Source organism: Lipomyces japonicus, assembly GCF_038497905.1.
Source record: "Lipomyces japonicus strain CBS 7319 unplaced genomic scaffold V1514scaffold_14, whole genome shotgun sequence".
Classification (NCBI taxonomy): Eukaryota; Fungi; Ascomycota; class Lipomycetes; order Lipomycetales; family Lipomycetaceae; genus Lipomyces; species Lipomyces japonicus.
The window spans coordinates 39,998-65,156 of record NW_027117826.1 but is presented as its reverse complement, the minus strand read 5'-3'; the positions used below and the strand labels follow the sequence as shown (position 1 = coordinate 65,156).

The following is a 25,159-nucleotide window of genomic DNA, read 5'->3' as shown; positions in this document are numbered from 1 at the left end:
TGATAACTAACTAACTGGGCCAATTGTCACTTATGTAAACCTCGGTATCGACGCGCGCGATAAGAAAGCACCCCCCTCTGGAACGTGGCGGCAATTTTGCCGAACGTAAATGTCAAGTTACACAAATAGTACAACATTACTGATCTGGTCAATAAACGTGCTCAGATTAATAGCAATAAAAATAAAAATAAAAATAAAACGAAAGACAAGGGTTAATAAATGGAATCCACATATAAGAAAGATTCGCACCAATTGAACAAGGGCTAGAAAATAATATCGTATGCGTACTACTGTGAGATAAGACCGGCAACGGGTACATTGAGCGTTAAATAACCGCAAATAAGATTTCAAATTACAATATATATATACGATATATACCAAACAACTCCAGAACGTATTCACTTTTTTGTGATGAAATTTGGTTAAACATTGTATCTTGTAAACCTTTAATGCGGGGCGCAAATCATATTTTTGAACCCAACAATGTTTATTAACTGTAAACGATGCTTGCGGCAAACAAGTGACAAAACCATGTGCTGGTTGACATGAGACAGGAGTAACAAGACAAGGAAGTAAGTTTTGTGGCGTTAAGTTGTCACCGTTGCTGTTCGAGACATATACTACACACGGTACATGTACATGCATCTCGACCATGAAAAACTAACAACAAGATGGATTACATATGATCTGAATAATGGCATGATGGACACATTCAAATCTGCCGGCGAATTGCGGTCAATTGATGGTCACTCTGTAACGAATGCGCCGATCATGAAGATATACTTGCCTTTTTCGGCAGCTGCCAATGCGATATAACCGACAACCCTTTCAGAATCCGAACTGCAATTCATACCAACTATATATATGTATAGTATGAATGTATGTATATGTGTCTATATCGCATTGCATTACTACCCAGCCAATTACAGAAGCCGTAAAAGGCAAAAGTTTAAACCCTCATGCGACTCTCCAGAAATTTATTTCTGACTCAATAGCGCGGGCCAGTTTTTGAGTGTGAAATCAGTGATAAGAAACTTGCGTCAACCCCTTATTCCTCAGCCGTACAAATAGCTACACAACAATTCCATCATGAAAGCTCAAACAGCAGGTAAAGGTAATAGTAAAAAATATTTGCCCCAGTCGAGCTTCTTGCGATCTTGCCCTTCGTCGGCTGAACATTTCGAAGCCAAGTACCGAGACGGACCCGGGTTAAGGTGGCGTTGGTTAGCGTGAGTCATTTCTGACCCGGTGCGTATCAGCTTGTCTGACCCGGGTATTTGCGGATTCTGTAATTGGCGGAGAGCAAAAAATTAAAAATAAATCGGTAAACCTGGACTGAAAAAAAAAAAAATAAAATAAAATAAAATAAAATAAATCAATCAATCAATCAATCAATTAATCCAACATTTTTTGTATTGCTTGACGTCAAATGTCTAGGCAAGCTTATACATTCTTTTGTAACTAATAAAAGCCTTGCTTGTTGGCCCTTCATTTTCATGTAGAGCGATTGCTGGTGGCGGTTTACTTAGTACACATACAATACATGCATATATATTCAGCATCGGGACTCGAAGCACATGGGTCAGACACGCCTGAGAATAAATCCTCAAAACTCTAACTGTTTATCTTTGCTCAAGATTTCCCTTTCGTCGCCCCCGCCGCCTTCGATACTGCCCAGCTTTGTCCCGTTTTTGTATTTAATATATATCTCGCAACAGCTCCGCTCTTCCATTTCTGCTTTCTTACGACAGTCTTTTCTCTCGTGCTTCACGCTTTCCCATCGTTTCCTTCCCTCCTTTATTCGCCATGTCTAGTACAGTTGTTTCTAACGGTGTCAACGTATGTTTTCGATTTCTTTTTTTTTTTTACTTTTTTTTTTTCTTTTTTTGGTCTTTATCTTGCATTTGGGCGATGGCATTTTAATGATTTTTTTTTTTGTCAACGCCATATGACCTTTGTTGCAAGTGAACTGAGAGATGAGTTGTTCATGGTTTTGTGTGATTTGTTTTAAAAAAATTGGTGCATTTTGGTTTTGGCAATGCTGTTCTGTTACTACTCTCTGTCTTTAACTATTTTAGTTTTTCGTTGACTAACTTGCACTAGCTTGGCAAATATCTTGATCTTCCTCAACATGGCAAGGTCATTGCCGAATACATCTGGATTGATGGTACCAACGGTATCCGATCAAAAGCCAAGGTTCGTTACTATTTACTATTTTTCAATTTTTCAAGCCGGCCTAGCCATCGATCCATCACATTCCAAAAGCATGAACCAAACCAAACGATTCAACCGAAATTTTTTATTTCAAAATCTACGAGACACAGTGCAATTCGGCAAATATCATAATTTATTTATTTCATTACAAATTATCCGGGGTCATTTAGTTCGAACAGCTTAGAATTCGTCCATGTTCACAAGCTCCATCGTGTGCTGTCAATTTTTTTTTCGGCCATTTCACAATGACTTACTTACCCTGCGAGAGCACGGTGTGGCAAAGGGCGCGTGAGTCACAATGTGATTTTGGTGTGATCCATCAATCCGGAAACTATCCGATCGCTCGCCCGCCCGTCGCCGCGCCTTCTTTTTTCTTCGAGAGATTACCGGCGCCGCGATTGGCGTCCATTTTCAGCTTAGCGAGGTCACATCAGTCACGTGATTAAATGTTTTTGTGAATGGGGGTTTCGATTCATGGCAGACTTGGCTATAATATCTATTAAATTTTACTTTACTAATTCCCATATCTAGACTCTTGATAAGAAGCCAGAGTCTATCGATGACCTTCCAGAATGGAATTTCGATGGTTCATCTACTGAACAGGCCCCCGGTGACGACTCCGATGTTTACCTTAGGCCAGTTGCCTTGTACAATGATCCCTTCCGTCGGGGTGATAACATAATTGTTCTTGCTGAGTGCTGGAATAACGATGGCACCCCCAACAAGAAGAATCACCGTTACGCTGCCAGCAGACTCTTCGAGGCACATAAGGATGAGGAGATTTGGTTTGGTATCGAACAGGAATATACTCTGTTTGATGAATTTGGACAGGTCTATGGCTGGCCCAAGGGTGGTTTCCCAGGTCCTCAGGGCCCTTATTACTGCGGTGTTGGTACCGGCAAGGTCTACGCACGTGACATCATCGAAGCCCACTACCGTGCTTCCTTATACGCCGGCATTAACATCTCCGGCATCAATGCTGAGGTCATGCCTTCTCAGTGGGAGTTCCAGGTTGGACCCAACCTTGGCATTAGCATGGGCGATGAACTTTGGGTTGCGCGATATCTCCTTGAGCGTGTTGCCGAAGATTTCGGTGTCAAAGTTTCATTTCACCCCAAGCCTTTACAAGGCGAATGGAACGGTGCTGGTTGCCACACGAACGTGTCAACCAAGGACATGCGTGTTTCAGGTGGTATGGAGCATATTAACCTTGCTATTGAAAAGCTTGCAAAGCGTCATAAGGAACATATCTCGGTCTATGGTGAGGATAACGACAAGCGCCTGACCGGAAGACACGAGACTGCATCAATTGCCCAGTTCTCGTCTGGCGTTGCCAACCGAGGCGCCTCAATCCGTATTCCAAGATCCGTCAACAAGGATGGGTATGGTTACTTTGAGGATCGCCGACCGGCCTCTAACATTGATCCTTACCTCGTTACTGGTATCATGGTCGAGACCGTCTGTGGTTCAATTCCTGAAGTTGACATGGTTGCTGAAGCTGCTCGCGAGTAAAGAAATAAAAAGAAAGATTTGTCGTGCTCTTAGATCACTACCCAGTGTATTTGTTTTCTTCAATTCATTTTTTTTTATAAAAGAAAAATAGTCTTTTTTTTGTTTGTATTGTTGGACATTTCCGCTTTCATTCTAGGATAAGTTCAATTTTTTTTTTTATTTTGTTTTTTTCCCTATCTACATCTTTTTTGTTTTCCTCCCGATTTTTTCCTCCTCCTTTAATGTTAATGTACTACTTCCATCCTTTATCATTGGCTTTTTTATTTTGGCACAATTACTTTATTTTTTAAGTGTATTATGGTGTTACGTTACAATTCTTGTATTTTTGTAATCTGTTTTGGACGCGTGCGAATTGGAACTTTTTTTATTTGTGTGATTAAATTCATAATGCCACAATTTCACAGTTTTAATGTTTTATTAAAATTTTAATTCGTAATTGATTATTTTGTTACAATCGAAATAACGTCTTCATCAGAAACCAAATGAGGCAGTCCACATTTCTGTGGACTATACTTGACGCTGGCGCCCCATACTAATGCATACCTAAATTGGTCCTTGATTGTCCGATGAATAGCGTCACACACGGTTTCGACCGTCGCATTTTTGCGGACGACCATGGGTTCATCAAACTTGGCAACCTCACCCCTTCGTTTAGTGTATACCCGTAACAGTGATAGTTCGTCCCATATCCGGTGCACGAGGTCTTCAAGTCCGAGATCGAGCTCGCATGAAATGACCACCGTATGAGGCTGACGCGCCAGCCTGTCGACTTCTTCCAAGGAAACAGCATCAATCTTGTTATAAGCATAAAGACATTTAATATAAGATCGATGATTGGCGTTAATCACGTCGATAAAGTCTTCAACCGTCACGTTTTCATCACGAACGAGAACTTCTGCGTTATGAATCTTGTAATCTCGCAAGATGCTACCCACGACTTTTTCATCCAAGAATTTTGGTGGTGATGTCGAATTAAACTTAAGCCCGCCAGTCTTTTTAATCTTAAAATAAATGTTTGGAGGTTCTTTGTTTAATCTGATGCCGACTGCTTCTAATTCTCGTTCCAGTATCGCACGTTGATCTCCAGCCTTGGTGGCATCCAAAATCATTAAAATTAAATCTGACGTCTAATAAATATAGCAATTAATTAGCTTTTGAAGAAAAAAGCAAAAAAAAAATTTAAAAAAAAACACGGCTTATTACTTTTGCTGTGGCAATAACTTGACGACCACGACCTTTGCCTTCACTGGCACCTTGAATAATTCCTGGCAAATCTAAAATCTGAATCTCTGCACCGTTATAATCCAATACTCCCGGAACAGAAGTTAACGTTGTGAATGCGTAACTGGCCACTTCGGATTTTGTTCTGGTAACTTTAGACAGCAAACTCGATTTTCCTACTGACGGAAACCCAATCAACGCAACTCTGGCATCTAAAACAGGACAAGCCAAAAAAAACATATGTGAATATTAAAAATGTTAAATTCAATCTAATCGTTTATACCTCCGCTCTTTTGAACTTCAAATCCCTGACCTCCTCCAGAAGACGAACCAGGCGAAGGCTCTAGTAGCTGTGCACGGTATCTTTTTGATCGTAAGTTAGAGGTCAACATATAATAGTTCAAGCCACATATTTACCGAGCAAGTTTCCCTTTTAGTAAACCCTATAATCATTGTCAATATATATTTCTTCTAGCCATTATTGAAACATACAATGTGATATTCAGTTGCCTTGTTCTTCTGAGTTTTTGCAAGCTCTTCCTGAATAGATTGAATTTTCTCCCTATAAATTTATGGTTAGTAATTATGACATGTTGCAATTTTTTAAAAAAAAACTCATACAAAATTCCCATTTTAATATCTTGTTAACGAACGGCAAAAATAAAAGTAGTTTAATGTGTCAACCTTGAAAACGTATTAATTGCAAGTTAACGATAGATTAATCAAAGTGTAATTTTCTTGTGGGTTAGGGCAATAAGAATAATTTACAATAGCACTGTACTTAATTTCAGTAAAAATACAATTAACATTTAAAAGTATCGATCAAGTTTACGCTAAAAGGTAATGCTCCGTTCAATGTACTGCATTCTTCTACTTGAACGGGTCAAATTTAAAACGGGGCGTCAGTTAAACAAGCTAGGCAGTTATTTTATCTTTAGAGATGGTGATATATGACAGTGCCAAAGACGGACTGACGACAGCTTACGGAAAGTGTCAAACCCTTGCTCATGTGAATAATAATAGGCCACGTCAGTTTTACTGAAACTGCAGATCAATCATGGACTTCTAATTCCGGTTGAGATATCCAATATTCAAAAAAAAAATACACTTTAGAAACTAATGTAATTTTAAGTAATTAACGCTCGATGCATTTCCTTGCTTAACTATTTTACATTTATTAATATTGCATGAAGACCCATCTTGATTACTCCAGTGTTGGAACAAAAATGCTGATTGATTCATGTGGGCTGGTTTCATTAATATATTTTCTCGAATAGGCTATTTGACATATCGTATATGACCTGCTTTTTATAGCAAATACAGTACTGGAGTTCTCTACACAGCATAATTCGATACCAATACTAACATGCGTAATACTTTACGTAAAAATAAAAAATAAATTTATTACAAGCCTACAGTAGAAACCGATTAAATTGAACAGGCAAACGCGTGTGTGAACAACCAAAAATGTAAATTGGTTCTGGCACTGCGATTGACACCGAAGAACAAAGAATATAACAATGGGACTGTAACATGGCAGAAAGTTAAGTAATAATTTGCACGTTCCAATTATGGTAGACAGCAGCGGTTTTTTATTTTTTATTTTTTTGGGTCAGATTCACGCAAAACCAAGGCATCATAGGATATCACTTCATTCGTAACGTAAGCACATTAAATAAATCTTTAAAATTATAACCAACCCATTTCATTATGCATCACATTATCGCTGCTTTTCGTAAACTCTGACTTTAATTTTGAAGGTGTCTTGGACAGTTGACTAAATTACCTCTTTCTCGTGATGGCAAAACGCGGGAGAGGACGACGATAATGGCGTGTCAGTAGAGTGATGAAAATAGTTTTCGGAAATCCGGGATTACACCTTGTTCTCCAAACCAAAGAGAGATGATAGTAATCCCCAGATATTCGTTCTAGGATGGGCCGATCGCCATTCTTGGTCCACCTTTTTTGGTCCTACCTGAAGATGCAATCCCAGACCTCCAAAAGTTAGTCTCGTCGCTACTGACACGCTATTACCTGTCCACCTGCAGAGTTAATATGCATACTGGTTTGAACTCCAGAGGGCGTGCGATCTGGTTGACCAAGAGCTAGCACGTACATAGCGAAGCACAAGTTTCAGTCATCAAGACCAACTTTTAATAAAACATAGTTATCCCATATTTTGTAAGCATATTCCAGTATCGCCAAAGTCTTATCACATTCATTAACATTTCTCATTTGACAAGGTATTGTACTTCGCATATGTTTGCCGTGGTAGATTTGAGGAGAAATGCGTTAACGCGTTAAGGTCGCATTCTTTTAATATTCACGGGTTTCGTGTCGTCTCTAATAGTGCCCTTTAATCTAACAGAACAATTACCATTGATGATTTAGGCAAAACATTAACCAAGTCAAATTCTTCCAAATTCGACACAATTAGATATTTGCAATACTTGTTTCAAGGCTTTATTGTTTCATTGCGTGTGAATGGCACTCGTTCGACGCCAAGATTGAACAAAAATAATGTCTACAACGTCGTCTGGAATGAGCGATTCTTCACTGTCACCTCCGCCTGAAGATTTGGCAATGCAAATTCGTCGGTTTGATGAGCAGCAGCAACAGCAGAAATCAGCAAGAATAAAAAAGCAAAGTATATTGAAGCTGGTCAAGCCAAGTCGATCATCCTTGGTTGCACGAAAGCGAAACCGGGACGAAGACGCGTTTGCTGCCGCGGTTGCATCGTCAGGTCCGGTTAAAAAACAGAAACAGACCAAGATTTCATCAGTATTAGATGAAGAATTAATGTCAGATGATGAAGATGATGACGATAACAATTTGGAATTGGACCGCGAAGATGAAAAACGGGAAGAGGAGGTTGAAGACGAATCGCAAGACGTTTCTGCTTCGGAAACAGTCAGAAACGGTCTTGTCAAAGACTCAAGAGTGCCTAGCAATTCTCCCGAAATATCTGTGCTGGTCATGTTTCGTCGCAAATTTGCTAATTTGTACAACGGCGTTCCAGATATTGGACCGCAGGATTTTGAAGAAGGGCTCGTGTCCCAATTACCAAGTCCGGAAGTGGAGGCATTTATGTGTAGAACGTTGACACTGGCACTCAATAGGAAAAAAAACATTGAAATTGGTCTTTATGGGCGAGCTTTGGAAGAAGCTTTAAGCACTTATGGAATTGCTCAATGGGGGATTCAAAACGGTGGACCATTTGTAGGCGGAAAAACGTTCAAAACTATGGATTGGGAATCACGGCTTGAATTTTTGATCATATTATTGTTATGGGCGTTATCATCATCAGAAGCGGTCAGATCAGCGATAATATCAGGTTATCCTGGTAACCGGACAAAAGATGATCACAATTCGCCACTTGCTGTTTTGCCAATTGGAATAGATGGCCAAAAGCGAAGGTACTATCTTATTGAAGGAAATAGTAAGTAGAGGAGAAAAAAAGAATTATTTGAGAAACGCACGTTTATTCTAATTTGAAAAGATGGCACCCGATTCAGGCTCTTTAGAGAAACGAATCCGCGACGGCGAGTTGTAAACTGGACATCGGTAGCTAGTAATCATGAAGAGATATCAGCATTTGTTAAAGAATTAGAAGACGATAATTCAAGGTTGACCAAGGTTTTGACAAAAAAGCTTGCAAGCGAGCTTAATCGACTAGAATCCAACGAACAAAAACGGCTGCAGACCACGTATCGCTCACAACGAAAACAGGTTCAAAAAGATCAGGCCGCTATTGCTGCTGAGGTTACGGGCGGCATATATCATGGCAGGACGCGTGGCAGGCGAATTGATTACGCGGTCGATGACATTGATGAAGATTCAGGACTACGAAGGTCAGACAAGCCCACATTGAGAAATAATCCGATTACTACTGATGCATCTTCTCATACGGTATATACTACTGCCTCAGGAAGGGCTAGCAGGCGTCCGCCTGCGCCACTTGGAACTGATCCAGGCACTGATGAATCGCGGCAAAATTTTTCTTCCGCACAGGATTTTTCTGAATATCACAGTGATGAAGATGAAAATGAAGAAGAAGATGTCATTCGAGTGAATGACGTGGAACTGGAATCAGACAACTCAGAGTTTGTTTCCGAAGACCAACCCAGTGATGACGAAGATGTTGATGATGACAACAATAACTACAATGAAGGTTTGTCACCAAGAAGGAAAACTGTTGTTTTAAAATACGGTCGCAAGACTCCGGTGAAATCTGGAACGAATGGCACGAACGAAATTGCGCATGCAAAGCTAACGGCAAACGGTTTCGCATTATCTTCGCCGAGTTTAAACCAAGTACAAACTCAACCACCACAATCAACAAAATTAGAGAACACGACTGTCAAGCGATCAATTTTAGATGAAGAAAACTTTTCTAGTGACGACGAATAAAATTTAATCATGTATTTATAATAATTTTTTTTTTTGCATATGAGAATGTGCATTGTTTATAATATCAACAATGAAAGGATGAAGCCACAGCCGAAATGAAATACCTTAAACCCTATTCGTGCTTTTATGTAAATTAACTAATCAAACCTGTTTAATTACATAATACACAATCTAAATTATTTACCACTCGTCGATATATATACAGCTGAACACTGGTAATATTGGCAAACCAAATCATGGCTTCAGAATCTGAAGAAAGAGAAAACGTTTCTGATGTGTCAAAAGATTTGAATGAAGGTTTAGAAAATAGAAAGCCTAGGGATAACAACGATGATGAAGATGGCGAGGAGATCGTGAACGTGTTGGAAACCGGAGAAGACACCGCTGTGGCGCTGGCGGCGTCAGATCAAGCCAACAACAACAACAATAACGACGACGATCCGCAGATTGAGAAATCAGATAAGAAAACGATTGAAAAAATAGTTTTAGACAAAAATGGCAAACCAAAACGGAGAAAGAGACCGGCGAGGTCACAGGTTGATCCGTCACAACTCAAGGAGAAGCAAGCACCGCAACAGACCGGAACGGTATACAATATCTGGTACAACAAATGGAGCGGAGGGGACCGAGAGGATAAATACGGCGGACAAATACATGCAGATGGAAGGTGTAATATTGCAAAAGATGCAGGATATACCCGAGCGGATAAGATTCCTGGAAGTTATTTTTGCTTGTTTTTTGCCAGGGGTCTATGTCCACATGGAAAAGATTGCAATTATCTTCACAGGTTACCTAAAATAACTGATATTTTTAATCCAAACGTGGATTGCTTCGGTCGAGATAAAAAATCAGATTATAGAGATGACATGGGTGGCGTGGGAAGTTTTTTAAGACAAAACCGAACGATTTACGTTGGCAGGATCTTTGCGTCTGACGATATCGAAGAAATCGTCGCCAGGCATTTTGCAGAATGGGGCGATATTGAAAGAAGTATGTATTATTTGAGAAAAATTTTTTTTTCTTTTTTTTTTTTTTTTTTTTAAAGAAACTATTCCCGATTTTCTAACAATTTTTTTTTCTAGTACGAGTTCTGAACACAAGAGGTGTTGGATTCATTACCTACGTTAATGAAGCAAATGCACAGTTTGCCAAAGAAGCAATGGCACACCAATCACTAGATCACAGTGAAATTTTGAACGTGCGTTGGGCAACAATAGATCCGAATCCATTGGCAAAGGCTAGAGAACAACGACATCTTGAAGAGCAAGCAGCAGAAGCAGTAAGACGACTCGTTCCTCTTGAATTTTTGGAAGAACTTGAATCACGATCATTAGTTAAAAAGAGAAAAACTTGATGGATAAGAATGTAATTATTATTTTATTTTTATTTAATTGGAGAGAAGTTGAGAAATCTTAAAAACAAAAAAAAAAAAAAAAAAAAAATTAACCAAGATATCACGTAAAATGTTGCCCCTATTTATCTCTCGATGTCCACTACTATAGTTTTCTCTGCTCTAAAGGAATATATTAATGCCCATTTGGTACCTTTATCAGATTCAGATATTAAAGCGTCAAATAGACGGCCCATGTACTGGCGCTGGGATGCTGGTGCTGAACTAATAATCGATCGCCAACCATCCAACGTTAACGGAGCCGCTGATATTAAGGCAAGCATGTCAACTTTAAAATCAACCGCAAATACCGGTGCCTCAGAGAGTGATGAAATGCATGAAGACACGCCTTCATGCGCTTTCTCATCAATAAGTCGTTTATTTAGTTTTCTCATTCCACCTTTATTTTGCTTTGCTCCCTTTTCACCTTTCTCTGGATCGTTTGTTATGATGGTAACATCTTGCGAACCCTGAGAAGGTTTGGACGAAGAAGCAAAGATTGCTGCCCGCGCGCTAGTCAAAACGGCCCGATCTCGATCATGAATTTCTTGCAAAAGATATGCGGTAATCTCATTTCGATCAAGATCTACATCATCTCGATGGATCATGTTTTTAACCTTTATTGGCTTGAACGAGGCCGAAAGGTTGTTCACTTGAGACTTTACAATAATAACCCAATTAATACCCGAGTTGCGTGAATAACTAAGATGCAAGTCTATCGAAGTACCAGCAGAAGCAAGTTCAGCTTTGATTCCGTTTGCCCAAAGCTCTTGTATGATGTCCATTCCAAACCCTCGAGTAGCGCTATCAGAAGAACTACTGACCACTAAAACGTCACAATGCGATTTGTAGTAATTCAATGATCGAATATTATCTCGATTTTTTGAAGACTGCTTCTGTGTCTTTTGGACAAACAGGACTAATTGCTCCCAAGCTAAATTAAAACCAACAGCTCCAACAGGTCGATCGCCGAAAATGGACATGTGATAATATTTGATTAAGCTGTCATATCTTCCTCCACCAGCAATCACTGCCTGCTTCCTATCATCTAAGACAGCCTGAAACATTACGCCACGTCGATAGTACCGCTCATTATAATTACTAAGAGGTACCAAATAGACTTTCCTCCTCACTCCAAATTTATTCAAGAATTGGCTGACTTTTCGAAGATGAGACACGACAAAATTGAAACGATCATTAACATAGTTTGAAGCAGAAAACAGTCGTTGAAGTTTGTTGATGGTTTTATCGATATCATCTATGATAAAAATTAACAAAAAGTAATCGTTAAATTGAATTACATACCTCTAAAATCAAACTTCTCCAAGTCATCAAGAGCTGCAGAGGAAATTGCTGACTTTGCTCTCAGCTCATTTTTAACATCTTTCATGCTAAGTGAAATATTCAATCGGCTTAATACAACCATCACAGACGGTCTTTGGGCTTGATTGATTCGGCAAGCGTCCATGATCATGTCACTAAAGTTGTTAGTAAAAAGGTTATTTTTTTTTTCTCACGACCGCTCTCAACTTACACAATATCTGAATGATTTAGGTAGAAGCAAATTTGAGAATCCTTTACGGGGACAAACTCGTGAATTACTTCATCAAGAACTTTCAATACCTCAGCTTCTGCCACTGGAAAATCTGCCGGATCTTGTGACATCACGTCAAAATCGACTTCGCCATAACTTTTAGGTTCACTGCTGCCTCCATGTTCATCAGATCTATATACATTCCCAAAACAAAAGCTTCGTTTGTAGGGAGGATTGGCGCGCGCCAAAAATCTCGCGTGAGGTAAAGTCAAATCATAAGGTAGCTGTAATACTGTGCCCGATACATCCAACAATTGAAATCTGTTAGCGGGAATTGATACAGGGGACTTTGGAAACACCACGCACTGCGTTGGTACCTCGACAGCCCCGTGACAACGAAATAAAGAAACAAGACGTTCCTTGACTTGACCTCGCACTACCAGGTCATTTATGCAAGTATCTCTTTTTAGGTGATCATACAAAACATCCTTGACAAGGTCATGTGGCCGTGAGAACAAAGCCTCTCGCACTTGGCTCAGCCAAGGTGAATCTGAATCTGTCAGGCTTCTGATTGTCTGCTGTATTTGCTCATCCTTAATGTAAACTGGCAGTTGACCTGACTCCAAAAGATCTAACGCACTTGGTCGATTACCAGGCTTATGATCTAACAACGACCTAATAATACGACCTTCAAGCTTGGCTTTATCCGGAGAAAAATCTGGCGGAAAAAGTATTCCAGGCTTTCGCAAGTTGTTTAGAACTTGTGCTCGTTCCATTCCTGTTTTCAACGGATAGCACATTTCAAAAAAAATGATACCTAAAGAATACATGTCCACTTTTTCATTGTAGTTACCGCCACCAATGGCTTCCACTGCCACATAAAACGGAGTACCAACGTCAGTTGTCAGATCTTCACCGATATCAGTTATCTGGCTTGAACTTTTCTCCATATGCACGTTCTTTGCCAATCCAAAATCACCAACTTTACAATTTTGGCCATTATCAACAAAAATATTCGTTGGTTTCAAATCTCTATGAATAATGCCCTGGCTGTGTATATGACTTAATGCTTCTAGAATCTGCCGGAATAATCGCCAATATTCATCTGGTGAGTCTGAAATATTTTGCTTGATCAAGTCACTAAGCGTATGTTTCTCGCAGTACTCCATTTGAATGAAAAGGGTGCTTCTGACAGACTGACCTCCAAGAACCGAGCGACGCATGACTGCATTCTTTAACGACCCATCTTCGTGGTCCTCTTGAGGAACTGAATCATCGCTATCATAGCCAAATTCTATATTTAAATCTTGCATCGAACTTGATATAAAGTCTAATCCACTTAATGATAATTCTTGGGACTGATACATCTGTGGGTCAATACTACCCTCACTATCCGAGCCATTCGCAGAATCATCATCAGTTATTCCGTCCTCACGATATGCATAATCCTCTTCAAGCCACGCAGTAAAATAGCGTACTACATATTGATGCGAAAGACGCGAAAGAAGCATTACTTCACCAAGAATGCTAGATAATTTATTCTGAGTATGCCTAATTTTCTTAATCGCATAGAAACGACCGTCAAGTCTATTCCTGGCGCGAACGACTTCACCATAAGCACCTCTTCCAAGAAGTTGATTTTCTTCAAAATCTTGAAGATATCTGGAACGGAAGGAAGCATTATAGCTAGACATGTCTTCTCGTAATAATTTCATACTGCGCCCATCAATTGACGAGCTCGCACGTCTATGCATCGGAAAAGACGACATACTAGTTGCCATTGCAGTTGCTGGGCTGCTAGAGAGTACAGTCAAAGGCAAATTTGAAATAGCTGGTGCACTGTTCCGTAAAAACTGTGAAGGCAATAGTTCAAATGCAGATGGGCGCTTTTTCGGATTTGCCTTAAAAATCCTAGATAAAAATTCATATAAAGCTTCTGTAAGCTCCATTGAGTCGATAAGCGCCTGAGGGTTTTGATATTCTTGCGTGACAGACTTTCCGGCTATCATTTGAAGAAAAACAACACCAAAATCCCAAATATCCGACTTTCTGCTCGGTTTTATATTTTCATCGGCACGAAATTCAGGAGGCGGCCACCTTCGCGGTACTAGTGGCTTTGGAAATTTACTAATAAATGGGTGACTAGTATCCATTTCTTCTAGTCTGGCCATATAGCTAACGTTTGCAATTTTTGCAACGGTGCTTGATAAACCGCTGCCCTTAAAAAGTGATACAGATTGCAAATCGATTGCTTTATGATAGAACCCTCGTTTATGTATATCCTCAATTCCGTCGAGTAATTGAATTGTCCATTCTCGTGCAACACTAGCGTTTACTGTCCCAACAGTAGAAAGCAAATCATCAAGAGTACCTAGACTAGGGTACTCAGTAAGAATATCAATAACCCACCCTGAAGCGAGCCTGGCTATCCGGAAATCTAACAGCTGCACTACATTGTCGTGTCTGAGAAATTTGAGAGAATTCAGTTCTTCTTCAAGAGTTTCAAGTTCTCTCTTCCCATCCGGCGTATTCCAATAGTCTTCTGTCACTTCGATTTCATGTAGCAAGAAACCAGTATCGCACTGAACATCAGTTGAAAGTTGTGGCTTGACGAGGTACAACTTCCCAAATGCACAATCCGTATTGAGAGGTATCTTACCAACAACACGACGAAACGAAACACTTATTCCATCAGCATTTTTAGTTTTGATGATACGATCAAATATGACCGAGTCATCCATATATTCATCGTCAACCTGAATGTGAGATTTCGCGCGATCCTTTTTCTCCTTTTCTTTATCTTTCCGACGTCTCATTTCCTCTTTAATCATATCTTCAAGTACTCTTTCTTCCTCCAAATTTGCTTGCTCAATCGAACGTTTTTTAGCCTCCGCTTCCAGTCTTGCTTTTGCCTTTTCTTCTTCAACTCGTTTAACGCGTTCATCCTCCAAAGTAGACGAATTCAACGAATCTAAAAACTCTTCCAGCATTTCTTGCACTGAAGTCGATATTTCATAAATCATTTCTTGACCTAAAAACTCCTTTATCTGTTTAGATATAAAATTACGAATTTCCTTAAGTTGACTCGGAAGAATATGCTGTGGTTGCTCGATGGAAATAATCGGAGCTGATCGAGGATAAGTAGCAGTCATTGTAATTTTAAGAATAAGGGATGGTGCATTCGGCTGAGTACCGTCGCCATGCGCCTTCAGCCCAATGTTAAAGGACGGGCTTGCAACTTTCTATGATCCGGTTAGCTCCGCTGCCACAGTACATATCATCAAAACCAAATACATACATTCCATGCTGCGTTAGATATATTCTCTGAAAAATCATCCATATAAATCGCTCTAAGAGCCTCTACTTCATTCGTCTGCGTTTCTATGTAGTGATCCTTCGCCATGGTCGACAAATTGTTACGGAAACGGAATTGATCTGACAAAATAGATACCGCAAAAAAATTGCGACAATAATTTTAATACTGAGGTAGTCAAGGCTTGTACTTGACTCGGCCCACTAAGCTATTAGCACGCAGTAGAGGACACCTTGATCATGTTAGAACACAGATGTTATCAAAATAAATTGATAATGAGAATGACATTCAGACCATACCTCTAGGCACTGCTCGCTGCTTAAGCTGCCATTAATAAGATCTCAAAAAATAATATTAACTAATAGAAAAAATTGTGAAAAACTCCTTTTAAAGAAAAGGAAAACTTGATCCGAGTGCTGTGAGAGTCATTAAAAGATACGTCGCGATCTATGAATCATGGAAAAATCTATATTAAAAGCTGTCTGTCCCCGTGAGGGTCTCGTGCTATTGCCGCGCAACCGAGCCTTTGTCATAAACCAAAACAAACACAACTTTAGTTGAATCCTGGTTTAACACCACCACAGGACGCGTCTTACGGACATCACTTAAACATTTGTCCTGTATAATGTACAGAATATTTTAAATTGCATATTTTGATTATACTGTCTTTATGGCGAACCTTCTGGATTGGTTGTTTGATGGAACAGCCGATGAAGTAACGATCAATAGATACTTATTGGGGGAAGATCATGTTACCACAGGTATAGTAAAAATTATATATTAAACAAAACGATATACTTACATGTTATAGACTCAGTACCCAACACTCCAGCGGCAACTGCTTGGACACTTCAAGGGATTGGGAATCTTTTTACAAAGAATGATCTGATTGCAACACCCAAACCGCCTAGTATTTACAATAACGCACTTGATTTTCAAAGCGATGGGGATGAAGAAATGGAAGAGGAGCAGGAGGAGGAGGAGGAGGAGGAGGAGGAGGAGGAGGAGGAGCCGGTAATTGAATACTTAAATAATGAAGTAACAAAAAAATCGGAACCATTGCGAAATAGAGTGCTTCGCAAAATGGCGATTGCGAATAAAGAAAACGCAAACCCAAATGAACGTGAAGACACATGGAATATAAACGCGCAGGATATTTCGAATGATCCTCAGTTACATTACAATATTCCTAAATCTACAAAGGAACGTACGACTCCGTCTACGCCAACACTTCAAACACCTACAAGAAATCCTCATCACGGAATATTGCGAACACCGGGCACGGCTACCATAAAAAAGACAGTTTCATTTGTGACTACTAATGAGAATTCTGAACCGATTAAAGAAAAGCTTGGGGAACGATTGCGAAGTGGTCTCCCAAAAACCTTTCCCGGCAAATTTCCAAGTCCCTGGACGCCTAGAGTTAGCATCGCGGCCTTAGACTTGGCGGAGACACCTCGAACATACTCCAAAAAATTAAAAGATGTTCAAAAAGGACGAGAAATTCAAGCAATTGAACCTGCTTTTTATTTGAAAAATTCTACGAGAGATGAAAAAATTAGTTCAGTTGATAAGCAATTACGGGAACGACGATTACGAAAAAATGATAACCAGCCGACGTTTAAAAACTTTTCAGATCAGACAGTTGCTAAAGAAAAAAATCAAATGGATAAAATTTTTAATCAAATGAAAGAAAATAATAACGAACTTGAAATTCTTGTTGTTCAGAAAAAAATTGCTGAAGGTAAAGAACGCGAACACAACATGGGAATAAAAGGTTCACAAGACAAGGATGCTATCTACTGGAAGAGTAGGTTTGACGAGGCAGAGGATGAAAGGGTGAAGTTGGTGGGACTTTTGGATGAAGTTCAAAAGAATGCAGAAAATGAAAGGATGAAATTGATGGGACTCTTGGAAGACGTTCAAAAGCATGCAGATAACGTTACGCAATATGCACAATCACAAGATTTACAATTTGTAGAGCTGAATCTGACACTCACCAATGAACGCAGGCAACACAAGGAGCTCGAAGCACAGCTCAGAAAGCTAGTTATTGAAATGGAATCTATCAAGACCAAGTCGGCTGAGATTAATAGAAGGCGATTGAGAGAGATAGCTAAAAGAAAATAATTTGGGCAGAGGCAAGGACAAACTACGGAATATAGTATGACACTAGGTGAACCATAACTTGGCGTGTGTTATTCTGTATTTCAGGATATTGTGTAATATTAGGCGTTATTTTTGGACATGGTTTATGTACGGATGTATTAGTATAGATTAAGAAAATTAATATCATTTAGCGTTGAGAACGATTAGTCCCAGTCATCGTCAATATCATCTTCACTACCAGCCTTCTGTTTTCCAAACTTCAAAATCGAGTCATCTCTCCTGATCTTTCCTATTTTCCGTTGTATAACACCTGTACAATCGTTAGAACAGCGCATAAATGTTATACTTAGTTTATGTCACACATACCACCCTTGTACAGTTGGAACTCTAACATTTCTGCAGAAAAATTATCACCGTTTCCAAGAGATTCGAAGCCAATCAGGCGCAGGACTTCCTTCCCGTCGATGAAGCCCATGACGCAAGGAAGAACTTTTACGCCCAACCGTACTACTAAAAATGGCGCGTTATCAACATTTACTGAAATAAATCGAGTAGCCATATGTTTTGCTGTTAATTCCTGCCGCTTTTTAGTGATAATTCCATGCTTGAGATCATATGGTGTGTCTCACCTGTAACCGTTTCTGCATGATTTCACACCTCTTGAACGCCGAATGAAAAAAATGCACAACACTGTATTTCGTGTTCCTATCATATATTTAGTTTCAGTTGCACGTTGGCAAGTTTGGCTACCTCATACGTGGTTATTTCAAGGACTTCTCTCTCATCTGATATCTCCGTCAAGCTGCCGTGACCTGAACTGTGTAGATGCCTTGCAGCTTTCATCCTGTCCATCTCCAAGTTAAAAAAAACCTTCAAATTCTTTACATTACAGATCATACTGTGTGTGTAGCTCTTGCATCCTCTTCTCTCTAAACGCGTCTAGCGCGGCCTCATCCTGTTCTAATAACTCTAAAAATTCTTCGTCGTCGATATCTGACGTTTCATCTATTTCTTTGGTCTTGTCCTGAGCAATTATCGCATCAGTATACGAGTCTAATACCGCTGCTGTAGTTGAATCCATTGTTGTAAAATGTGCATATAGTACGTAGCTTCCAACAACCGCGAAAACGCGTCGAAGAAATTTTGATACAAATTTAGGTTCCTCAAAATGTGGGGTAGATTCGGATCATGCAATTCGCTTGAGTTGTAATCAATCAGCCTACTATCTACACAGATGCCAGCTGCAACCATGTGTTCAGGGTTTATTCAAAAAACTCCTCGTCTCAAGAACCAGTACTGTAATGACCTGGCTCTTCAACGCATTTTACATCGCACGTAACCAATTTTTATAGGCCAACTTGGGCCCGATTACTAATGAATCGGTTCAGAATACATTCCCGGTGACATCCTTAAAAATGTAGTTCCAGATCTTCAAGTCTTTGGCGATTACGTAGTTTCCGAAGAAATTTTTTCTTGGGTTGCTGATGCAGAAAGAAATTGTCCCCATATTGAACAATTTGATGCATTTGGCAACCGTATCAACAAGCTAGTAACTACCAATGGCTGGAAAAAATTAAAAGACATTGCTGCCAAAGAAGGGTTAGTTACAAAATCCAAACAATATATATCAATTTATTTACCTTGAACTGGAATTGTTTCGATTGCGTTTGAACGCGAATACCAACAGTTTAGCAGAATTATCCAGTTTTCAAAGTACTCTACAAATCATAAAATTCCAAAAAACATGTGGTAACAATTTTTTTGCAGGTATTATCTTTATTGTCCATCATCTGCTGTTTTTACATGTCCTCTTGCTATGACAGATGGGTTGGCTCGTGTCCTTGAGATTTATGAACCTGATCACAATGTGCTCCAGCACCTCACTACTCGCGATCCGTCCCAGTTTTGGACGTCGGGTCAGTGGATGACTGAAAGATCTGGAGGTTCAGATGTATCCGGTACGGAAACATTTGCAACAAAAGTATCGAACGAGATCAATAAATACCTAATCAGTGGGTTTAAATGGTTTTCAAGCGCAACCGATTCAAATGTCGCTATTCTGCTTGCTCGCGAGAACGAAACTGAGAACTTGAGCTGCTTTTTGGGATATGTGCAAGAAGGAGGGGCCAATATTTTGAGATTAAAAAAAAAAACTTGGCACAAAGGCTTTACCTACTGCTGAACTAGAGCTAAATGGATTACATGCCGAGCTAGTAAGTTTAAACGACGATCATAATTAGAGCAATCTTATATAACGCAATAGATTGGGCCGCGTACTAGAGGAGTTCCAGTTATTGCCACTGTTCTCACAATCACAAGAATCCATAACAGCGTCAGCGCCATATCGTTTCTAAGACGTGCTCTCGAAATCGCAAAAGAATTCTCTAAAGTTCGCAAAGTTTCTGGGACTTTGCTCCATAATCTTCCAGCTCATGTTCGCACCCTTGCAGAAATAGAAGTTCAGCTTAGAGCAGTGATGCAATTCACCTATTTTTGTGTTTCACTTCTTGGAAAAGTTGAATGTCATGTCGCGACTAAAGAAGAAAAATTTTTACTGAGAATTTTAACATCGGTATGTGTGTGCGCTCATAAATTATTATATAATATAACATAAAAATAGGTTGTAAAAGCCGCTACGGCAAAGATTTGTTTTGCCGGGGTGTCTGAATGTATGGAAGGGTTAGGAGGAGTCGGATATTTGGAAAATGAACCAGAAATCAATATTGCAAGATTAGAGCGCGATGCTCAAGTTTTGTCGATATGGGAAGGTACCACTAATGTTTTGGTAAGATAAATTTTTTTTCTTGCCCAAATGATACATATTGATAACAACTTAGAGCGACGATTTTATCCGTGCACTTAAGCGCAGGCAAGATGTCTCATTGCAAATTTTGACTGGAGTTATTGAAAAATTAACCTTTTCGGCTACAACCGGTTCACTGGCCATAACTGGCGCTTACCTTCGCGCTGAATTTAAAAACTGGAAGACCCATGTTGAAAGAACTAACGTTGAGACGCTTCGGATTCAGGCGCGAGTCGTGTTGCTAACTTTTAATGATCTTATTTGTGGATCTCTTCTTGTAGCCGACGCAGCAAGGGATAACGATATCATCGCAACTGAGGTTGCTAGGCGATTTGTGTTTAAGAATGATAACACAACATCGTTCGGGCAGAAGTCATTAGTCTTTGATTATGCCAGCTGGTCTTTAGGTATGTTGATCCGAATGGACTGGAAGTTTCCATGAGACTGACATAAGTTATCAAAGATGCAAATATTGTGTATGGAAGGGAATTTAAATCAGATGTTCCCGCTGATGGTAAACAAAGAGGAAAGCTATGATCAGTTGAGAATTTTGATGTAGGAAATTTTAATGTGATGGTTTGAATATTGTGTAGGTTGCAATTTAAACGATTACAAACCTAGTATCGATTTAAAGTTTGTCTTAACTTTTGTGGAGCTTATCATTAACTACCTCTTACACTTATCGACGCTATCATCCCCTGTCATATCTTTCTATAACTTATGGAATGGCTTCTGACATATCGTAATTTTTTGGCTTATGATGTTGAATAACTGATATCAAAGCTTGGATATGACCTTTTTCTATAAGTACAAACAAATTGTGTAGGTATTTCCCCAAAAGCCACTTTCGGCTGTTTTATGGTTGCTTATTGATTTGCTAATTCATGAACAAAGTGCGGCGAAGCAGAAGGAACAATCAGATCGCACTAATAAGCTGGCTCCAGTTTATGGAACCCCATTAACCAGTAATGAATTTTTGATCATGCGTACGCCGGTTTCGAAGCTGGTCAAAGAAGTGAACAAAGGAATCACAAAGCCAATTGACATTTTGCATGCGTATGGCAAGCAGACTCTTAAGGCACAAGAGGATACTCATTGCTTGACGGAGATTTTGTTCAAAAATGCCGAGAAACAAGCACAGGTTTGCAATACTTCAGGTGCGTGAGCCAACCGAAATATGCTGACATGCGACTAGGACCACTTGCTGGAATTCCATTATCTTTCAAAGACACGGTTTCTATTGGCGGTTATGACTCTACCATGGGGTTCAGTTGTCATGCATTTAAACCTGTTGCTCGAGATTCTCCTCTTGTCATGCTTTTGAAAGATGCCGGCGCTTTACCATACTGTATGACCAACATCCCAATGACTTTACTATCCTACGAAAGATATAACAACCTGTTTGGTCGCACAGAGAATCCCCACGTTAAGGGATTTACGGCGGGAGGTTCAACTGGCGGTGAAGGCGCCCTTCTTGCTTACGGCGGTGGTCGTATTGGAATAGGCACTGATGTGGCAGGGTTTGTTCGCGTGCCATCACATTCTGTGGGTGTTATACGGTTAGATCATCTTTTGGTCGCGTCCCGCGCATGGGTAATTCCGCACCCATGCGGGGCCAGGATGGCATTACCTCTATTTTTTCACCAATGGCCCGCACTTTTGAAGATTTGAAGTATATTTTCAAAGTGATTATTGAAATGAAGCCATGGGAGTATGACTTTACTGTGCATCCTATTCCATGGAGAAACGTGACATTACCAGCCAAATTGAAAATTGGGGTCATATACGATGATGGCGTGGTAACTTCATCTCCTGCCTGTGCACGTGCCCTGAATTAACTGTGGATGCCTTGAAGAAGCAAGGGCATGAGATTATTGAGTTCACTCCTCTGTCGCCCTTACAGGCCCTTCGAATTGCTACTCAGCTAATCGTGGCCGACGCTGGGAAAGTTGCGCTTACTCAGATTAATCGAGGTGAGCCGTTTGACATTGGTGTTGCCAAATTTATCTGGGTTCAACACCTACCCAGGGTTTTAAAACGTATCTGGGCATGATGGTTTGAAAAATTAAAGGCGATAATGACACGGCCACGCTTATTCGCGATTGGAACGAGAAGAAAATCGTGGAGCACATGGGCCTGGTTTGGAATCGTGAAAGTTATCGATCGCAATTTTTTATTTTAACGCCTGGAAATCCAGCGGGGTAGACTTTTTAAATACGGTTCCGAATGCCACCCCAGCCATTCCTCATGATGGGAACTACAACTCGTTTGCGTCAGTTGGCTATGCGTCAATGTTCAATTTGGTTGATTATTCTGCGGGCGTGCTTCCAGTCACAAAAGTTGACAATTATCTGGACGCATTGCCGGAAACTTTTAATCTTAGTGGTTTGAATTACACTGCTAAAGGCGCCTATAAAAATTACGACGCTGAGAAAATGCATGGATTGCCAGCAGGAGGGCAAATTGTGGGGCGACGCTTGGAGGAAGAAAAAGTATTGGAAATGATGGAAGTAACTATTGATGCTTTAAGATATTTTGGAGTCGAATATCAGTTTCTAAATGAAATTTAATGAAAAATTTGATTGAATGACAATACCTATTTACTTTTGTGGCACCCGTTAAATATATTTTATTTATCGTACCCCTGATAAGACACTATCTTCTGTATTTGTACCAATTGAGTTTATCGCTTATCTTCAATAATATAACCTATATATATTCGTATTGGTATTTTTTTTTTCTCAACCTGCTACTTATGATATGAGCAAGTCATGTTAAGCTATTACCGTCTAAAAGAGACTATGTACGAAATTGGACTTTTGCATTAAAAATTATCAACAAGCTAACCGCAAGTTAATATTATAGTGCCGCCAAGCAGCAGCAACGGGCGGACCGAATTCATGAATTGACTCCTTTGTACGGATCACCATTAACCCAGTCTGAAATCGAAATTGTGCGAACACCTGTTTCTCAATTGGTATCGGAAGTAAACAATGGGGTTGTGAAGCCACTGGATATTCTTCATGCTTATGGCAAGCGCACCTTGAAGGCTCATCAAGATACGAATTGTTTAACAGAGATACTTTTTCAAGATGCCGAAGAGCAAGTCAAGACCTGCAACACCAAGGGTAATTTATGCATAAAAAAATTTGCGGTAGTAGTATTTTTTTCCTGGTTACTGATTTTGCTCTTTTTTTTTTTTTTTCAGGACCACTTGCCGGAATTCCAATTTCAGTCAAGGACACTGTTTCCATCAAAGGTTATGACTCAACCATGGGATTTGCTTGTCATGCATTTAAGCCTATTCAAAGAGACTCCCCAATTGTGCAAATGCTAAAAGAAGCAGGTGCAATTCTTTATTGTAAGACAAATATTCCCATGACATTACTTTCGTATGAAAGTTATAACAACCTGTTTGGACGCACTGAGAATCCTCATAAAAAGGGATACGCTCCCGGTGGTTCAAGTGGCGGTGAAGCAGCACTTTTGGCATACGGTGGATCAAGGATTGGAATTGGCACGGACGTTGGCGGATCCGTGCGAGTGCCTTCGCATTTCTCTGGTTGCTACACTGTTAGATCTTCATACGGACGCATCCCTAGGGCTGGAAACTCGGCCGCGATCAAAGGTCAAGATGGCATCACGCAGATTCACAGTCCGATGGCAAGAACTTTTGAAGATTTAAAATATATTTTCAAAGTTTTAATTGACCTAAAACCGTGGGAGTATGATTACACGGTGCACCCTATTCCGTGGAGAGAAGTCACGCTTCCATCCAGAATGAAAGTCGGAGTAATTTATGATGATGGCATAATAACGCCATCTCCTGCCTGTGCAAGGGCTTTACAATTAACGATTGACGCATTGAAAAAGCAAGGTCATGAAATTGTCGAATTTTCACCACCATCTCCACTTGAAGGCTTAAGAATTGCCACGCAATTAATCGTTGCCGATGCTGGCGACATGGCCCTATCACAAATTGGAGCCTGGGAGCCATATGACAAAGGCGTGACTTGGCTGTTCCGGGTGGCAAGATTACCTAGGATTATTAAAAAAATTTACGCCTGGTGGTATGAAAACGTGAAGGGTGATCACGTTACGGCTTTTCTTTTGCGTGATTGGAATCGCAAGACCATGATAGAGCACATGGGCCTTGTATGGGATCGTGAAGGATACAAAAGCCAGTACTTCCGAGCTTGGAAGGACAGTGGCATCGACTTTCTTGTTACCGTTCCTAACGCAACTCCGGCTCTTCCTCATGACGGCATGTATAATGCATATGGTAATGTGGGTTACTCAACCATGTTTAACTTGGCTGACTATTCTGCCGGAGTCATGCCTGTTACCAAAGTTGACAAGGAATTGGATAAGTTACCGGAATCGTTTGATGTTAGCAAGCTCAACGCTATAGCCAGGAGCACTTACAAAAATTATGATCCAGAAAAGATGCATGGCTTGCCAGTTGGTGTGCAAATCGTCGGTCGAAGATTGGAGGAAGAAAAAGTTTTGAAAATTATGGAGCACACGATCGACGCGTTAAAAGATATTGGGGTTGAGTATAAAATTCTTAACGAGATTTGAAAAAAAAAAAAAAGATTTCTATAGAATATAGGTTAATACCTATAGATGTAATATATTTGCTGTTTTAATGGC

General features: G+C 40.0%; 10 protein-coding genes across 10 annotated transcripts; 6 read left to right on the top strand and 4 right to left on the bottom strand.

Moving 5' to 3' along the window:
• Positions 1-16: 16 nt before the first annotated feature.
• On the bottom strand, positions 17-1,150 carry V1514DRAFT_36150 (uncharacterized protein). The gene is made up of 2 exons (XM_066929710.1): positions 788-1,150; positions 17-718 (listed from the first exon to the last, which is right to left on the bottom strand). The coding sequence occupies exon 2, from the start codon at positions 652-654 to the stop codon at positions 118-120; it is 537 nt and encodes a 178-aa protein (XP_066783945.1). The 5' UTR covers positions 655-718; positions 788-1,150; the 3' UTR covers positions 17-117.
• A 435-nt stretch (positions 1,151-1,585) lies between these two features.
• On the top strand, positions 1,586-4,186 carry V1514DRAFT_329073 (uncharacterized protein). The gene is made up of 3 exons (XM_066927290.1): positions 1,586-1,839; positions 2,104-2,196; positions 2,746-4,186. The coding sequence occupies exons 1-3, from the start codon at positions 1,807-1,809 to the stop codon at positions 3,724-3,726; spliced, it is 1,107 nt and encodes a 368-aa protein (XP_066783944.1). The 5' UTR covers positions 1,586-1,806; the 3' UTR covers positions 3,727-4,186.
• On the bottom strand, positions 4,123-5,632 carry V1514DRAFT_329068 (P-loop containing nucleoside triphosphate hydrolase protein). The gene is made up of 6 exons (XM_066927289.1): positions 5,569-5,632; positions 5,440-5,509; positions 5,365-5,390; positions 5,231-5,310; positions 4,930-5,159; positions 4,123-4,853 (listed from the first exon to the last, which is right to left on the bottom strand). The coding sequence occupies exons 1-6, from the start codon at positions 5,577-5,579 to the stop codon at positions 4,167-4,169; spliced, it is 1,104 nt and encodes a 367-aa protein (XP_066783943.1). The 5' UTR covers positions 5,580-5,632; the 3' UTR covers positions 4,123-4,166.
• A 2,114-nt stretch (positions 5,633-7,746) lies between these two features.
• Positions 7,747-9,357, top strand: V1514DRAFT_279243 (uncharacterized protein; the record flags this gene model as incomplete). The annotated part of the gene is made up of 2 exons (XM_066925007.1): positions 7,747-8,386; positions 8,447-9,357. 2 exons carry the CDS (start codon positions 7,747-7,749, stop codon positions 9,355-9,357), a joined length of 1,551 nt encoding a protein of 516 aa, XP_066783942.1.
• A 194-nt stretch (positions 9,358-9,551) lies between these two features.
• V1514DRAFT_292411 (uncharacterized protein) lies at positions 9,552-10,773 on the top strand. The gene is made up of 2 exons (XM_066925342.1): positions 9,552-10,347; positions 10,440-10,773. Exons 1-2 carry the CDS (start codon positions 9,594-9,596, stop codon positions 10,709-10,711), a joined length of 1,026 nt encoding a protein of 341 aa, XP_066783941.1. The 5' UTR covers positions 9,552-9,593; the 3' UTR covers positions 10,712-10,773.
• A 10-nt stretch (positions 10,774-10,783) lies between these two features.
• V1514DRAFT_329060 (kinase-like domain-containing protein) lies at positions 10,784-16,021 on the bottom strand. The gene is made up of 5 exons (XM_066927288.1): positions 15,894-16,021; positions 15,580-15,826; positions 12,282-15,523; positions 12,053-12,225; positions 10,784-12,005 (listed from the first exon to the last, which is right to left on the bottom strand). The coding sequence occupies exons 2-5, from the start codon at positions 15,682-15,684 to the stop codon at positions 10,834-10,836; spliced, it is 4,692 nt and encodes a 1,563-aa protein (XP_066783940.1). The 5' UTR covers positions 15,685-15,826; positions 15,894-16,021; the 3' UTR covers positions 10,784-10,833.
• Positions 16,022-16,112: 91 nt separating this feature from the next.
• On the top strand, positions 16,113-18,090 carry V1514DRAFT_367148 (uncharacterized protein). The gene is made up of 2 exons (XM_066929857.1): positions 16,113-16,355; positions 16,406-18,090. The coding sequence occupies exons 1-2, from the start codon at positions 16,265-16,267 to the stop codon at positions 17,722-17,724; spliced, it is 1,410 nt and encodes a 469-aa protein (XP_066783939.1). The 5' UTR covers positions 16,113-16,264; the 3' UTR covers positions 17,725-18,090.
• V1514DRAFT_319376 (thioredoxin-like protein) lies at positions 17,907-18,784 on the bottom strand (the record flags this gene model as incomplete). Its single annotated transcript, XM_066925933.1, has 5 exons — positions 17,907-18,013; positions 18,070-18,280; positions 18,333-18,408; positions 18,461-18,547; positions 18,603-18,784. 5 exons carry the CDS (start codon positions 18,782-18,784, stop codon positions 17,907-17,909), a joined length of 663 nt encoding a protein of 220 aa, XP_066783938.1.
• A 220-nt stretch (positions 18,785-19,004) lies between these two features.
• On the top strand, positions 19,005-20,948 carry V1514DRAFT_347089 (acyl-CoA dehydrogenase/oxidase C-terminal; the record flags this gene model as incomplete). Its single annotated transcript, XM_066929287.1, has 8 exons — positions 19,005-19,038; positions 19,092-19,306; positions 19,391-19,416; positions 19,471-19,813; positions 19,869-19,916; positions 19,967-20,275; positions 20,324-20,488; positions 20,541-20,948. The coding sequence occupies 8 exons, from the start codon at positions 19,005-19,007 to the stop codon at positions 20,946-20,948; spliced, it is 1,548 nt and encodes a 515-aa protein (XP_066783937.1).
• A 2,329-nt stretch (positions 20,949-23,277) lies between these two features.
• Positions 23,278-25,087, top strand: V1514DRAFT_342154 (amidase signature domain-containing protein; the record flags this gene model as incomplete). The annotated part of the gene is made up of 3 exons (XM_066929088.1): positions 23,278-23,309; positions 23,372-23,634; positions 23,715-25,087. 3 exons carry the CDS (start codon positions 23,278-23,280, stop codon positions 25,085-25,087), a joined length of 1,668 nt encoding a protein of 555 aa, XP_066783936.1.
• Between the last annotated feature and the right edge of the window lie 72 nt (positions 25,088-25,159).

Excerpts from the sequence above, each read along its gene's own strand:
- V1514DRAFT_36150 (XM_066929710.1), bottom strand. The coding sequence starts at position 654 with ATGGTCGAGATGCATGTACATGTACCGTGTGTAGTATATGTCTCGAAC.
- V1514DRAFT_329073 (XM_066927290.1), top strand. The coding sequence starts at position 1,807 with ATGTCTAGTACAGTTGTTTCTAACGGTGTCAAC. Across the intron at positions 1,840-2,103 it reads TTGTTTCTAACGGTGTCAAC|CTTGGCAAATATCTTGATCT; the intron begins GTATGTTTTCGA and ends AACTTGCACTAG. Across the intron at positions 2,197-2,745 it reads GTATCCGATCAAAAGCCAAG|ACTCTTGATAAGAAGCCAGA; the intron begins GTTCGTTACTAT and ends TCCCATATCTAG.
- V1514DRAFT_329068 (XM_066927289.1), bottom strand. Across the intron at positions 5,160-5,230 it reads TGAAGTTCAAAAGAGCGGAG|ATGCCAGAGTTGCGTTGATT; the intron begins GTATAAACGATT and ends GTCCTGTTTTAG. Across the intron at positions 4,854-4,929 it reads AAGTTATTGCCACAGCAAAA|ACGTCAGATTTAATTTTAAT; the intron begins GTAATAAGCCGT and ends TATATTTATTAG.
- V1514DRAFT_292411 (XM_066925342.1), top strand. The coding sequence starts at position 9,594 with ATGGCTTCAGAATCTGAAGAAAGAGAAAACGTTTCTGATGTGTCAAAA. Across the intron at positions 10,348-10,439 it reads ATGGGGCGATATTGAAAGAA|TACGAGTTCTGAACACAAGA; the intron begins GTATGTATTATT and ends TTTTTTTTCTAG.
- V1514DRAFT_329060 (XM_066927288.1), bottom strand. The coding sequence starts at position 15,684 with ATGGCGAAGGATCACTACATAGAAACGCAGACGAATGAAGTAGAGGCT. Across the intron at positions 12,226-12,281 it reads CTAAATCATTCAGATATTGT|TGACATGATCATGGACGCTT; the intron begins GTAAGTTGAGAG and ends TAACAACTTTAG. Across the intron at positions 12,006-12,052 it reads GGAGAAGTTTGATTTTAGAG|ATGATATCGATAAAACCATC; the intron begins GTATGTAATTCA and ends TTTTTATCATAG.
- V1514DRAFT_367148 (XM_066929857.1), top strand. The coding sequence starts at position 16,265 with ATGGCGAACCTTCTGGATTGGTTGTTTGATGGAACAGCCGATGAAGTA. Across the intron at positions 16,356-16,405 it reads GGAAGATCATGTTACCACAG|ACTCAGTACCCAACACTCCA; the intron begins GTATAGTAAAAA and ends TACATGTTATAG.